At 44.0% G+C, this 16,682-nt stretch overlaps 1 protein-coding gene across 2 annotated transcripts in view; it reads left to right on the top strand.

Moving 5' to 3' along the window:
- PAPPA2 (pappalysin 2) overlaps positions 1-16,682 on the top strand; it is a 203,653-nt gene that overhangs the window by 169,793 nt on the left and 17,178 nt on the right. For both annotated transcript variants that reach the window (XM_040408294.1, XM_040408293.1), the window contains exons 19-21: positions 7,229-7,361; positions 7,660-7,769; positions 12,238-12,309. In XM_040408294.1, the coding sequence (XP_040264228.1) occupies positions 7,229-7,361; positions 7,660-7,769; positions 12,238-12,309 (315 nt within the window). The remainder of the gene's footprint in view (positions 1-7,228; positions 7,362-7,659; positions 7,770-12,237; positions 12,310-16,682) is intronic.

The following is a 16,682-nucleotide window of genomic DNA, read 5'->3' as shown; positions in this document are numbered from 1 at the left end:
TCACAAGTTAGCGGAAAATTATGATTTATTTTTTCATTTTTTTTCTTACAAAGTCTCATATTCCACTAACTTGTGACAAAAAATAAAAACTTCCATGAACTCACTATGCCCATCACGAAATACCTTGGGGTGTCTTCTTTCCAAAATGGGGTCACTTGTGGGGTATATATACTTCCCTGGCATTTTAGGGGACCTAAAGCGTGAGAAGAAGTCTGGAATCCAAAAATGCCCTGTGAAATCCTAAAGGTGCTCTTTAGAATTTGGGCCCCTTTGGGCACCTAGGCTGCAAAAAAGTGTCACACATGTGGTATCGCCGTACTCAGAAGAAGTAGGGTAATGCTGGGTGAGAGAAATATCTCTGTAAAAGTCAATTTTTACCATTTTTTATACAAACTTGTCATTTTAGAGAGATATTTCTCTCACCCAGTATGGGTATATGTAAAAAGACACCCAAAAACACATTGCCCAACTTCTCCTGAGTACGGCGATACCAAATGTGTGACACTTTTTTGCAGCCTAGGTGCGCAAAGGGGCCCAAATTCTAAAGAGCACCTTTAGGATTTCACAGGGCATTTTTTACGCATTTGGATTCCAAATTACTTCTCACGCTTTAGGACCCCTAAAATGCCAGGGCAGTATAAATACCCCACAAGTGACCCCATTTTGGAAAGAAGATACCCCAAGGTATTCCGTGAGGGGCATGGCGAGTTCCTCAAAAATTTTTTTTTGCCACAAGTTAGCGGAAAATTATGATTTATTTTTTTTCTTACAAAGTCTCATATTCCACTAACTTGTGACAAAAAATAAAATTTTACATGAACTCGCCATGCCCCTCACGAAATACCTTGGGGTGTCTTCTTTCCAAAATGGGGTAACATGTGGGGTATTTAGGGGACCTAAAGCGTGAGAAGAAGTCTGGAATATAAATGTCTAAAAAATTTTACGCATTTGGATTCCGTGAGGGGTATGGTGAGTTCATGTGAGATTTTATTTTTTGTCACAAGTTAGTGGAATATGAGACTTTGTAAGAAAAAACAAAAAAACTATAAAAAAAAATCAATTTCCGCTAACTTGTGACAAAAAAATCTTCTATGAACTCGCCATGCCCCTCAAAAGTGATCTTTTTATAGCGCCGCAGCGATTTTACGGTGTTTTTGCAGTGATCAGAAAAAAATAAAATTCTGTCACTGCGGTGGGGCGGACTGAACGCAAGTGTGCGCACAAGATCAGGCCTGATCGTGGGAACACTGCGTTTTTTGTAGAGCCTATAGAACATGTCCTATTCTTGTCCACAATTGCGGACAAGAAAAGGCATTTTCTATATAGTTCTGGCAATGTGCGGATACGCAAAATGCGGAAAGCACATTGCCGGTGTCTGTGTTTTGCGGATCCGCAGTGTCCGTGTTTTGCGTATCCGTGGATCCGTGGATCCGCAAAACACATACGGACGTCTGAATGGAGCCTAACAGCGGGGTGATCAATGACAGGGGGGTGATCAAGGAGTCTATATGGGGTGATCACCCCCCTGTCATTGATCACCCCCCTGTAAGGCTCCATTCAGACGTCCGTATGTGTTTTGCGGATCCGCGGATCCGATCCGCGGATCCGCAAAACACATACGGACGTCTAAATGGAGCCTTACAGGGGGGTGATCAATGACAGGGGGGTGATCAGGGAGTCTTATATGGGGTGATCAGGGGTTAATAAGGGGTTAATAAGTGACAGGGGGGGTGTAGTGTAGTGGTGTTTGGTGCTACTTTACAGAGCTGCCTGTGTCCTCTGGTGGTCGATCCAAGCAAAAGGGACCACCAGAGGACCAGGTAGCAGGTATATTAGACGCTGTTAACAAAACAGCGTCTAATTCAGAGCTGCCTTTGGAGCCACTAGGATCTATTCCTTAAGACCAAAACCTACAGTATTCAAATTTATTGATGATATCGGGATTGGGCCCAGAGAATTATTTACTGTGGTGGGGCAAAGGAATCCCAGTCTGACCCTGCCTACAACTTGCAATCTAAGGCCTCATGCACACGACCGTTGTGGCGTTTTGTGGTCCTCAAATTGCGGATCCGCAAAACATTCGGCGTGTAGAACATTCGGCGTCCGTGTGCATTCTGCAATTTATGGAACGGCATGGACAGCCATTAATATAACTGCCTATTCTTGTCTGCAAAACGGACAAGAATAGAACAGGTTATATTTTTTTTGCGGACCACGGAACAGAGCAACGGATGCGGACAGCACACGGACCAAAACAACGGTTGAGTGCATGAGTCCTAAGAGGACTGTGTTTCAGAATGATAGCAATGAGGTAACTCAAGGGTTTCCTCTGTTCAGGGTCCTCATCTTTTGGCCACAGTCAATTGCAGATAGCATCTCTTAAGCTACTTTCACATCAGTGTTTTCCTTTCTGATATTGAGGTCCGTCATAGGATCTTAAAATCGGAGGAAAACGTACTAGTTTTGTCCCCATTTATTGTCAATGGGGACAAAACTGAACTGAAAGGAATGGAGTGTTCCAGAATGCATTCTGTTCTGTCTCATTGCAGTGCATCATGGGGTGCAGGGCAAGATGGATCACAATGTAAGTCAATAATGCCGGATCCGTTTTCTTGGACACAAAAGAAAACGGATTCGGCGCCCATTGACTTACAATGGTTTTAGTGCTGGATCCGTCATGGCTATTTTAGAGATAATACAACTGGATCCGTTCATAACGGATGCAGACGGTTGTATTATCCAAACAGGAGCATTTTTGCTGATCCATGACATAGCCTTACTTTGGAGGACCTGTCCTGTTTGGCATTACAAAGATAACCCGTGGATTTCAATGGACACTGTGCGATACTTCATTTGTGCTGTGGTGGCGCTGCAGTGAAATTACTGCTGGCTTTCCTTACAGAATACAGCCGATCATCGGGGGTCTATGAAAGGGGGAAATTTTGTAATCTGCTTATTATCAAGGGACGCTTCCAACAAGTGGGAATTGCACAAAATAAACAACATTTTTAAAAGGGTTGGCCCATCTCAGACCATGATGGCATATTATTAGGATATCCTACTCCTCACAAGAAAGTGTAGATGGTCGGCACTGCCCCAGACACTATCGGAGTCCAGATTAGCAAGGGCGCACACGATGGGGGGTGCTCAGCGGAGGAAAATAATATAGAGAAAGTCCAAACCATAAAGATATAATCCATGGCACTCACCCCGTTCAATAGAAATTCCCTTTCAAAAGGGGACTTTCTATTGAATGGGGTAAGTGCCGTGGATTATGTCTTTATGGTTTGGATATTATTAGGATATGCCATCAATGTCAGATAGATGTGAGTCCCATTTCTAGGACTCATTCCTGTCTCCAGAACAGGGCCCTCAAAGTGAAAAGAGAGCAGCCGCAAATGCACAGCCCCCCTGTTCACTGCTATGGGAGTTCCGAAAATAGCCAAGGGCCCCAGCTCGCCTATTTCTGGCGGTCCCATAGCAGTGAATGGAGCGGTGGCTGCACTTGCATGGTCTGCTCTCTGTTCAACCATTTGGGATTTCCATAGCGGTCCCATAGCAATGAATGGGGAGCACGCTGTGTGCTTTCTTTCACTTCAGGGGCCCTGTTCTGGAGATAAGAGCAGGTCCCAGATGTGGGACCCACACGTTTCTGACATTGATGACATATCCTAGCCCTCCTGTCTGCTGCATTCACCCACAGATTTATTACCGCTGAGGAAGGTCCTACAGGGACCGAAACATCCGGTGGATATCTGAATCCTACAAAGCAATTTACATGCCAAGTCTGGATCATATATTTGGATATTTTATATTCACAATAAATTGACAATTTAATTGAAAGTTTCTACTGCTGCGGATTCATCATAAAACATTATATATAACTATTTAGTCCTTTGCAAGCACCTAACAATTCATAAGAGTGCAGACCTCAACCTTTAAAGGGGGTTTATCACTTCAGCAAGTGTAATTTCTTATGTAGAAAAAGCTAATACAAGGCACTTGACGTATTTTTCGCCTTATAAGATGCACCGGCCCATAAGACGCACCTAGGTTTTAGAGGAGGATAATAAGAGAAAAATATTTTTTTATTAGACCTCAGGTCAGACCAGCAATCAGACCCCTAATATTAATCAGACCTCAGCTGACAGCCCCAATCAGACCCCCAATGTTAATAAGACCCCAATAGGACCTCAGATCAGATCCCCAATGTAAATTATCCCCAATCAGACCTCAGATAAGAGCCCCATGCTTCTCATCAGCCCCCATATCATCCCCTATGCCTCTCATCAGCCCCCATTATCAGCCCTTATGCCTCTCATCAACCCCCATTATCAGCCATTATGCCTCTCATCAATCCCATTATCAGCTCTTATGCCTCTCATCATCCCCATTATCAGCCCCTATGCCTCTCATCAACCCCATTATCAGCTCTTATGCCTCTCATCAACCCCATTATCAGCTCTTATGCCTCTCATCAACCCCCATTATCAGCCATTATGCCTCTCATCATCCCCATTATCAGCCCCTATGCCTCTCATCATCCCCATTATCAGCTCTTATGCCTCTCATCATCCCCATTATCAGCCCTTATGCCTCTCATCATCCCCATTATCAGCCCTTATGCCTCTCATCATCCCCATTATCAGCCATTATGCCTCTCATCATCCCCATTATCAGCCCTTATGCCTCTCATCAGCCCCATTATCAGCCCTTATGCCTCTCATCAGCCCCATTATCAGCCCTTATGCCTCTCGACAGCCCCCATTATCAGCCATTATGCCTCTCATCATCCCCATTATCAGCCCCTATGCCTCTCATCATCCCCATTATCAGCTCTTATGCCTCTCATCATCCCCATTATCAGCCCTTATGCCTCTCATCATCCCCATTATCAGCCCTTATGCCTCTCATCATCCCCATTATCAGCCATTATGCCTCTCATCATCCCCATTATCAGCCCTTATGCCTCTCATCAGCCCCATTATCAGCCCTTATGCCTCTCATCATCCCCATTATCAGCCCTTATGCCTCTCGACAGCCCCCATTATCAGCCATTATGCCTCTCATCAGCCCCATTATCAGCCCTTATGCCTCTCATCAGCCCCATTATCAGCCCTTATGCCTCTCATCATCCCCATTATCAGCCATTATGCCTCTCATCAGCCCCATTATCAGCCCTTATGCCTCTCATCAGCCCCATTATCAGCCCTTATGCCTCTCATCATCCCCATTATCAGCCATTATGCCTCTCATCATCCCCATTATCAGCCCCTATGCCTCTCATCAACCCCATTATCAGCTCTTATGCCTCTCATCAACCCCATTATCAGCTCTTATGCCTCTCATCAACCCCCATTATCAGCCATTATGCCTCTCATCATCCCCATTATCAGCCCCTATGCCTCTCATCATCCCCATTATCAGCTCTTATGCCTCTCATCATCCCCATTATCAGCCCTTATGCCTCTCATCATCCCCATTATCAGCCCTTATGCCTCTCATCATCCCCATTATCAGCCATTATGCCTCTCATCATCCCCATTATCAGCCCTTATGCCTCTCATCAGCCCCATTATCAGCCCTTATGCCTCTCATCAGCCCCATTATCAGCCCTTATGCCTCTCATCATCCCCATTATCAGCCCTTATGCCTCTCGACAGCCCCCATTATCAGCCATTATGCCTCTCATCAGCCCCATTATCAGCCCTTATGCCTCTCATCAGCCCCATTATCAGCCCTTATGCCTCTCATCATCCCCATTATCAGCCATTATGCCTCTCATCATCCCCATTATCAGCCCTTATGCCTCTCATCAACCCCCATTATCAGCCCTTATGCCTCTCATCAACCCCCATTATCAGCCATTATGCCTCTCGACAACCCCCATTATCAGCCATTATGCCTCTCATCATCCCCATTATCAGCCCTTATGCCTCTCATCAACCCCCATTATCAGCCCTTATGCCTCTCCTCATCCCCATTATCAGCCCTTATGCCTCTCATCAACCCCCATTATCAGCCATTATGCCTCTCATCATCCCCCATTATCAGCCATTATGCCTCTCATCATCCCCATTATCAGCCATTATGCCTCTCATCAGCCCCAATTATCAGCCATTATGCCTCTCGACAGCCCCCATTATCAGCCCTTATGCCTCTCATCACCCCCCCATTATCAGCCATTATGCTTCTCATCACCCCCATTTCCTCAGATCAGCCCCCAGCATCTCCTGCTCCTGGATGCTGCCGCTCCTCACCGCCAGTGATCTTCTTCCTCCTGCTGTCGCCTGTGCTGTGATCTGGTCACAGATTACCCTCACGCTGTGCGCAGCCACTGCACAGCCGACAGCCGAGGACCAGGAAGTGGTGAGTACAGAGCCTTCACTGCTTCCTGGTCCTCCGGTCCTAAGGAGCGCTTCCATAATGGAAGTGTTCATTAGAAATTGCCCCATAAGACGCAGGGGCATTTTCCCCCCTGCATCTTATGAGGCGAAAAATACGGTACTAATGTATTGTGATTGTCCATATTGCCTCCTTTGCTGGCTGGATTTATTTTTCCACCACATTATACCCTGCTCGTTTCTATCGTTAGGACCACCCTTCACTCCATCAGCAGTGGCGGTGCTTGCATACTATAGGATAAAGTCCCGGCCTGTCTGGTGGCTGGAATTACGGGAGCGCACATAGGCTGGTGCTTTTTTCTAGAGTGTGCAATCACAGCCACTGCTGATGGATTGCAGGGTGGTCGTAACCATGGAAGCGAGCAGTGTATAATGTGATGGAAAAATGAATCCACCCAGCAAAGGAGGCAACATGGAAAATAACAATACATTAGTAAGTGTCTTGTACTCACTTTGTCTACATGTTAAATGCTATTAGTTGAAGTGACACAACTCCTTTAATGTTATATCCTCGTTATATGCCATCAGGATCCAAGAGCGAAAAAAAACCTTTAAGGAAACAGGAACAACTCATGTAAAGCCCTTAAAAACTTCCTGTGTGGCTGCAGCTACTCTTGCAGGGGCTTAGATGGTAGATGCTTCCTTCTAGCAGTCCATAGAGAAAATGTTTAAGAAGGGGCCTCTAATGAAAATGCAACCCCCTCTTTTATCTAAGATATCATGGCACATGCTCCATAACTGTTCTTTCTCATATATACCTAACCTTCCTCCCTTTACCAACGTGAAGGGACTCAAACTGTTCAACCTGTTTTTATATTCCATAGGTATCTACAACTTGCAGTAAAGATGGCACCTGGACAGAGAAACTGAGCCTCTGCAAAGATCTAACAGGAACATGTCCTCCACCCCCAGAAGTTAACGGTATCCACTACGTGTGTGACCGTGGACATACAATCGGTGAGGAGCTCTTTAGGTGATCAGACTGTACAGGGTAGACATTTACAGCTTCTCTTCATAACAAGTCTTGTGTTGTGATATTATTTTTAAAAAGTTGACTCATTTAGTATCACGGTCTTACGTCTTTCTTGTGACATGCTGAGTGTGCGTCAGAGGGACTTCTGTTGCCAGAGCTTAAATCAAAGAATAACACGCCTTTGCAAATATGAATCACTGCTTCTCCACTGTCCTTTTTATTATCAGGTTTGATATAAAACAAATTTTAAAAAATCATTTTTCTGATATCATCTTCCTGCAGGGGCTAACTGCACAGCCTATTGTAACTATCCATCAAATGACCCGGTAATTCTACCCAAGAACATGACTGCAGATTCTGTAGAACACTGGATGAATCCTACCAAGGTGCAGGTATGACGAGGATAACTGGCGAACTGACTATTCTCTTAGGGATCATTCACATTTTGCAGTTCACGATATATGGACACCTGTCGTGTGCATTCAGCATTTTGCGGAAAGGAACATCCTGGCCTCTATAGAACAGTCCTATCCTTGTCCATACAATGGACTAGAATAGGACATGTTCTATTTTTTTTGCGGGGCCACGGAACGGACATACTGATGCAGACAGCACACTGTGTGCTGCCCGCATGTTTTGCAGCCCCATTAAAGTGAATGGGTCCACATCCAGGATTGGATGCGGAAAGAAATACATTCATGTGCATGAGCCCTTAAGCAAATCTCAGATTAGATTTTCTCAGTGAAGGTTTTATGGTACTTGTATCTATCCTTAAAGGGGTTCTCAGAGATTTTGATATTGATAACTAGGGTTGAGCCAATCGAAGTATTCAAAGTGGACTTCGTACCTAATTTCAGGTAAAACTTGATTTGCCGCGAAGCCGAATTTCCTCATACTTCGTGGTAATGAATGTTTTCTTCCTGAAATGGCGGTTAAAAAAAAAAAACATACTAAATCTCGCGTGGGGTGACGTGTGATGAGATTTCACGCGGTGTCTTCAATCAGGATGGCTATTTTTTAAACTGGATTATCTCTGAAAGGCCTTAATTTTTATCTCAGATGCCACGATCAGTGATGAACGCAGCATCTGAGGGCTTCTATGATGGGGGGGGTGGCGCAATCCCTGTTCCCTGTCATTATGTCCGCTGCATACAAAGGAATGTGCTGTGTGACAAAGTAATTCTTCATGAATTGAATTTCAGCCAAATCAAATTTTTCGGAACTTCGCTCATCTTTATTGATGACCCATCCTCAGGATGGATCATCTATATCAGATCGGCGGGGGTTTGGATCTTAGGTGCAGCTCAGTTCTGTTCGAGTGAATGGGGCTGAGCTTAAATACCAAGCACAGCCAATATCTAATGGCTGTGTTTGGTAAGCTGTGAGGAGGCTGTGGTACTCACCTCCTCAAACTGCTTGTCATCATTATCTACATCTTAGTAAACCCCTTTAAGCAAACCAGCAGCATAGCTATTGATGGTACAGAGGTACCAGTTGTATCTAACCCCTGGGGCTTGAGGATACCCAAAGGACCCTCTGCCACATGAGAAGATAATAGTGTTCTTTAACATTTATTTATTGTCACATAGTAGGTAGGGACCCTGTTACAAATTTTGGATTGAGGCCCAGGAGCTCCAAGCTATGCCACTAAAGGCATTAAAGAGGATCTGTCATGGGCCAGTCCTCTTTATAACTAGGGCATCTAGTAAATATTCTACTAAAACAGTGCATGAACCTTTTCATATACTTTAGTCATCAATGAGGGACAATTTAACTAGCATGCTCAACTTTATTAATGGTCAGCCAGTGCAGAAGCACCTACAGGCACTGAAATTATGACTGTCACCTCAGAACCAGGGGTGCACCACCAATGTGGCCAGGTGAGGCGATCGCCTCAGGCAGCACCAGGTAGGGGCAAGAGGCAGGCAGCCGAAGGGCCTTGGTCAATGAGCGCATTAATTGTGGCAAAGGGGTTAGGTTAAGAAATTGGCATGGGGGGGTGGGGTTCTGTTTCGTTTTCGCCTCAGGCAGCAGAAAGGCTAGGTGCACCCCTGCTCAGAACCTCCCAAGAACAACTACACTGCCTGTCCAAAAAAGTCGCCACCTGGATTTAGCTAAGCAAATAGTTATGAGTCTCCTATTGGATAATTACTGCATGGGCATGGGCGATTATCTTTCAGCTGGCAATAAGTTATTTAACCCCAACTGGTGCAATGAGTTGCTTCTCATTTCTTAAACAACCATGTCGAAAAACATATCTCGTGGTCGTGGAAAAGATGTTAGTCTGTTTGAGAAGGGTCAAATCATTGGCATGCATCAAGCAGAGAAAACATCTAAGGAGATTGCAGAAACTACTAAAATTGGGTTGAGAACTGTCCAAAGCATTATTAAAAACTGGAAGGATAGTGGGGACCTCTCATATTCGAGGAAGAAATGTGGCGGGAAAAAAATCCTGAATGATTGTGATCGGCGATCACTTAAACGTTTGGTGAAATCAAATCGAAGAAAAACAACAGTAGAACTCAGGGATATGTTTAATAGTGAAAGTAAGAGCATTTCCACACGCACAATGCGAAGGGAACTCAAGGGATTGGGACTGAACAGCTGTGTAGCCGTAAGAAAACCACTAATCAGTGAGGCAAACCAGAAAAAGGGCTTCAATTTGCTAGGGAGCATAAAGATTGGACTCTGGCGCAATGGAAGAAGGTCATGTGGTCTGATAAGTCCAGATTTACCCTGTTCCAGAGTGAAGGGCGCATCAGGGTAAGAAGAGAGGCAGATGCAGTGATGCACCCATCATGCTTAGTGCCTACTGTACAAGCCTGTGGGGGCAGTGCTATGATCTGGGGTTGCTGCAGTTGGTCAGGTCTAGGTTCAGCAACAGTATGTGCTCCAAGAATGAGGTCAGCTGACTACCTGAACATACTGAATGACCAGGTGTTTCCATCAATGGATTTTTTCTTCCCTGATGGCATGGGCATATTCCAAGATGACAATGCCAGGATTCATCGGGCTCAAATTGTGAAAGAGTGGTTAAGGGAGCATGAGACATCATTGTCACACATGGATTGGCCACCACAGAGTCCAGACCTTAACCCCATTGAGAATCTTTGGGATGTGCTGGAGAAGGCTTTGCGCAGCGGTCAGACTCTACCACCATCAATGCAAGATCTTGGTGAAAAATGAATGCAACACTGGATGGAAATAAATCTTGTGACATTGTAGAAGCTTATCGAAACAATGCCACAGCGAATGCGTGCCGCAATCAAAGCTAAAGGCTTTTTTTTGGGTGGCGACTTTTTTTTGGGACAGGCAGTGTATAATGGCTAGATAGCTCAAAAGGGATGGATGCAGAATGCACTATTTTATATTTCTACTCAATGGCATTTCCTGCAGTCAGACAGCAAAAGGTCCATGAACTGAAAAACATGGGAGTCCTATCCATTATATCACAGAACATAGGAGTTCTCAGTATGCATTAGCTTGTAGCACTTGGAGGCTTACTGCTGGGGAATGCAAGTGAGTAAAAAAAAAAAAGATGTATTCCCAACCTATGTCTTTTGAGCTATCCAACCTTTTTGGTAGTTAAAAGGGTATTCTGTTTGTTTGATGTTTTCCCCTATCTACTGGATAGGGCATAACTATTAGATCAGTAAAGGTCCTACTGCTGGGACCCCCACCAATCACGAGAATGAGGGCCCCGTATCCCCTTCAGCCTTCTAAAATGAATGGAGTGGCCGGCCGCACATGCATGTGGCTGCTCTATTCACTTGTATATGAATTCCGGAGATAGGTGAGCACTGTACTTGGCGTACTCCAAAATTCCCATAGAAATGAATGGAGTGGCAATGCACATGTGCGACCGACGGTTCAGTTCATTTCAGAGGGGCCTGCAGTGGGAACAGAGCCCCCGGTCTCATGATCAGTGGGGTTCCCAGCATTAGGTCCCCCACCGATCTAATAGTTATACCCTATCCCGTAGATAGGGGATAACATCAAACAACCAGAATACTCCTTTAATTACCATAAAGGTTGGATAGCTCAAAAGACACAGGGGTTGGGGATACATCTTTTTTTTTTTTACTCTGTGGATAAAGGATAACAACTGGAACACCCCTTTAAGAGAGCTTTCCATGATGACAGATTCCATTTGTGTATGCCCAAATACCAATGATGTTCAAAATCTTGGTGAGTTACCGTGGAGATCTGGTTCTAAGCAAAAATAGCTAAAACTATTTGGTCCACATATAGAATATGGTACAGCTTCTTGGTGCATGAACACTCATGGATTCTACAAATGAACAGAGAATGATCCTTTATTGTAGCAAACTTAAAACTGAGCATTTGTTGAACACAGTGCATTTCATCAGGTTTACAAACTCTCCTTCTATATCTAAAAACCCGTCATCCTACAAGCTGGTACCCCTGCTGGGCCGTACAAGGAAAGCCTGCCAAGGAGAGTTGGTAACAGTGTAAATTGGTTGCTATTTTTGAACATGACGAAGGGCACTATGTTCCCCGAAACATGTTGTTTTAAGCTTGCTACAATATAGGATCATTCTCTGTTAACTTGTGAAATCCATGAGTGCTCTTCTCACGCCAAGAAGCGGTACCATTTTGTATATATGAACTATTTACTCCTCTAGGAAAGGGGTTGTTTGTCTGGAGGTTGAGACCATCACCCTTATATGCGCTCTGTACAGTTGTTCTTATGCTAGCACAACCACATAAGGTGAGCCTCTAATCTGCCAAGTGTGGGATTACCCTATGGTTACATACTCTACCAATGGTTCCCTCCCTCCTTTTTTTTTAGCCCAAGCATCAATATATAGTATAACTATTTGTAACTTTTATTCTCAGGATATCATGTGCACAGGAATTCTTCAGTGGTACCCAGATCCTTATACTTTGCACTGTATTCCATCATGTGAGGTAAGACTTCCATTGTTGTACAGTACCACCATTGCATAAATGCCAATGCATTCTTTAATTTTGCATGATGAAATATATAAATTTATCTTTTTAAGTTTTGTTTTTTTACCAATACAAATTTCACCTTAAAATGCAGAACATAGATCAGTTCATCAATACTTAAAGTATAAATGTCTTTTTTTTTTTTTGGGAGTATTGGATTGTGGTGATTAATATCACCTTGGTGGCCATATTTAAACTTTTCACTGTGTATTCAATTACCCCTTAATTCCACATTTTTGTTCCCTGTACTGCCTACTTTTACCTGTGCTTAAAATAAAGTTGCTAGGCATGGTCCGTCCTCTGTTGAAGGATGGAGCACGCAGGCTGCGTGCAAGGTCAGATTACTGACAGCCAGGGACTGTAAGTAAATGGTTAAAGCCAGGTCCTCCCCAGCAGCTGATAACAGTGCCTGGGCTGTGTGCACTTCTCCCTGTCCCTGCGCTTGGCAGACGCTCCCTCACTCAGCAGAGCTGGAGAATGCAGAGTGGAAGCAGCGCAGACCAGGGAAGGGAGATCTGCCATCTGCTCAGTGTATAAATGAAAGCAGCATGTGGTAAGAGGACCCCTTTGTGTCGCAGGAGATTAACCCTTTAGGGGGGAGGGCTCTGGTTACTGACACTTTTGGGGGGCTATTGTTACTGGCTAGTAAGGGCAGGCGGGATTAGCCTCAGGGTGAGGGCAGTGGCGGCCATCTTAACTGAATAGTGAAATTGCAGTTTTATGCAGACTGGTTGCTAAGGGCTGAATCTTATTAAATATGGGGTAAGTCTAATATAACTGATTCTGGAATATCATGTTATTAGTAACTACATATATGAAAATTTAAATTAGGGTCTAAGTGTGACAGTTATTCTTTAACCCCTTAGGGACGCATGACGTACCGGTACGGCATGTTTCCCGAGTCCTTAGGGACCCATGACGTACCGGTACGTCATGTGTTGTTTCCGATCACTGCCGCCCGGCCGGCTGTGATCGGAACAAGGTGCCTGCTCAAATCATTGAGCAGGCACCTCGGCTAAATGCGCGCGGGGGGGTCCCGTGACCCCCCCCCATGTCGTCGATCGCAACAAACCGCAGGTCAATTCAGACCTGCGTTTTGCTGCGCTTTCTGTAGTTTCTGATCTCCGCGGTCCCTGACCACGGGGATCAGAGACTTTAGTATTCCTAAAATATATATGTTTCACCCCCCTGCACCCCTGAATGATTTTATCCCGGTGGGAGGTGCAGGGGAGGTGTTGCGGGCGGTGGGGGCGGTGCGGGAGATCCCTCGCTCGCCTCCCCTTGAATAATCGTTGGTGGCTAGTGGGTATACCAGGGTGTCAGCACATTGCTGACACCCTGGTATAAACGGCTGACATCTGTGATGCGATGTCAGCCATTTAACCCTTTCCATACCGCGGTCCGTACGGACCGCTGTATGGAAAAGGTTAACAGCTCAGGGAGCTCCCTCCCTCTCCCATCGGGGGGCTCCTGTGCCTTTGCAGCCCCCCGATGGAGAGGGAGAGAGCCCCCAGACAGCCCCCAGACAGCCCCCCTCCTTACCCTTCCCCGTCTGCGCAGTTCTGGCCACTACTGAGCAGATGGGGAAGGTTCCCATGGCAACAGGACGCCTTCTCAGGCATCCTGCTGTCCATGGTGCTGAACAGATCTGTGCTAAAGGCATAGATCTGTGCAGACAAAGTGTAAGTAAAATACAGTACAAAACACTATATAGTGTACTGTACTGTATTATACAGACATCAGACCCACTGGATCTTCAAGAACCAAGTGGGTCTGGGTAAAAAAAAAAGTGAAAAAAATGTAAAAATCAAAAAACACATTTATCACTGATTAAAAATGAAAAAAAAAAATTCCCTACGCATGTTTGGCATCGCCGCGTCCGTAACAACCTGATCTATAAAATGGTCATGTTACTTTACCTGAATGGTGAACGCCATAAAAATTAAAAATAAAAAACTATGATGAAATAGAAATTTTGCCCACCTTACTTCCCAAAAAAGGTAATAAAAGTGATCAAAAAAGTCGCATGTACGCCAAAATTGTAACAATCAAACCGTCATCTCATCCTGCAAAAATCATACCCTACCCAAGATAATCGCAAAAAAACTGAAAAAACTATGGCTCTTAGACTATGGAAACACTAAAACATGATTTTTTTTGTATCAAAAATGAAATCATTGTGTAAAACTTACATAAATAAAAAAAAGTATACATATTAGGTATCACCGCATCCGTATTGACCGGCTCTATAAAAATATCACATGACCTAACCCCTCAGGTGACCACCGTAAAAAAATAAAAATAAAAACTGTGTAAAAAAAGCCATTTTTTGTCATCTTACTTCACAAAAAGTGTAATAGCAAGTGATCAAAAAGTCATATGCACCCCAAAATAGTGCCAATCAAACCATCATCTCATCCCGCAAAAAATGAGACCCTACTTAAGATAATTGCCCAAAAACTGAAAAAACTATGGCTCTTAGACTATGGAGACACTAAAACTTTTTCTTTGTTTTAAAAAGGAAATCATTGTGTAAAACTTACATAAATAAAAAAAATTGTATACATATTAGGTATCGCCGTGTCCGTGACAACCTGCTCTATAAAATTACCACATGATCTAACCTGTCAGATAAATGTTGTAAATAACAAAAAAAAAAAAACGGTGCCAAATAATCTATTTCTTGTTACCTTGCCGCACAAAAAGTGTAATATAGAGCAAACAAAAATCATATGTACCCTAAACTAGTACCAACAAAACTGCCACCCTATCCCGTAGTTTCTAAAATGGGGTCACTTTTTTGGAGTTTCTACTCTAGGGGTGCATCAGGGGGGATTCAAATGGGACATGGTGTCAAAAAACCGGTCCAGCAAAATCTGCCTTCCAAAAACCGTATGGCATTCCTTTCCTTCTGTGCCCTGCCGTGTGCCCGTACAGCAGTTTACGACCACATATGGGGTGTTTCTGTAAACTACAGAATCAGGGCCATAAATAATGAGTTTTGTTTGGCTGTTAACCCTTGCTTTGTAACTGGAAAAAAAAAATTAAAATGGAAGATCTGCCAAAAAAGTGAAATTTTGAAATTGTATCTCTATTTTCCATTAAATCTTGTGAAACACCTAAAGGGTTAACAAAGTTTGTAAAATCTGTTTTGAATACCTTGAGGGGTGTAGTTTCTTAGATGGGGTCACTTTTATGGAGTTTCTACTCTAGGGGTGCATCAGGGGGGCTTCAAATGGGACATGGTGTAAATAAACCAGTAGAGCAAAATCTACCTTCCAAAAACCAAACGGCGCACCTTTCACTCTACGCCCTACTGTGTGCCCGTACAGTAGTTTACGGCCACATATGGGGTGTTTCTGTAAACGGCTGAGTCAGGGCAATAAAGATACAGTCTTGTTTGGCTGTTAACCCTTGCTTTGTTAGTGGAAAAAATGGGTTAAAATGGAAAATTAGGCAAAAAAATGTAATTCTCAAATTTCATCCCCATTTGCCAATAACTCTTGTGCAACACCTAAAGGGTTAACGAAGTTTGTAAAATCAGTTTTGAATACCTTGAGGGGTGTAGTTTATTGAATGGGGTCATTTTTGGGTGGTTTCTATTATGTAAGCCTCGCAAAGTGACTTCAGAGCTGTAGTGGTCCCTAAAAATTGGGTTTTTGTAAGTTTCTGAAAAATGTCAAGATTTGCTTCTAAACTTCTAAGCCTTGTAACATCCCCAAAAAATAAAATATCATTCCCAAAATAATTCAAATATGAAGTAGACATATGGGGAATGTAAAGTCATCACAATTTTTGGGGGTATTACTATGTATTACAGAAGTAGAGAAACTGAAACTTTAAAATTTGCTAATTTTTGGTAAATTACGAGATCTTACGGCAGGATGGGGGAAGGGGGGAGGGAGAGCGAGAGGTGGCACAGAGGATTAGGAGGCGGTGCAGAAGGTTGGAAAGGCAGCGCTGGGCACGAATGGTGGCGGGTGCGGCCGACACCTTGCATCACTTCACATCCCCTTGGGCACCTTATTTCTTTGACTGACAGGTTAGTAAAAGCTGTTTTTTTAGCAAAATAAGGCTACAGATCACATTTATAAGCCCACATTAGGAAACGTGATGAGGCCCTGAACATCATCATATGTTTAGCTGACAGGGGTGAAACCTGGTGACAGAATCCCTTTAAGGTGAAATAGGGCTGAGTCCTTAAGGGGTTAAGCTATAATTACAATGATGGGTAGAGTTCTTGGTGGACATTGTGATATCTGTAGCACTCTCACTCAGGGGCTTGACTGGGAACTTAAAGTGGCCCTGGAAGAAATATTAAAAGTGGCCCC

Source organism: Bufo bufo, chromosome 9 (genome assembly GCF_905171765.1).
Source record: "Bufo bufo chromosome 9, aBufBuf1.1, whole genome shotgun sequence".
Classification (NCBI taxonomy): domain Eukaryota; kingdom Metazoa; phylum Chordata; class Amphibia; order Anura; family Bufonidae; genus Bufo; species Bufo bufo.
This window is presented reverse-complemented; position numbering and strand designations above follow the sequence as displayed.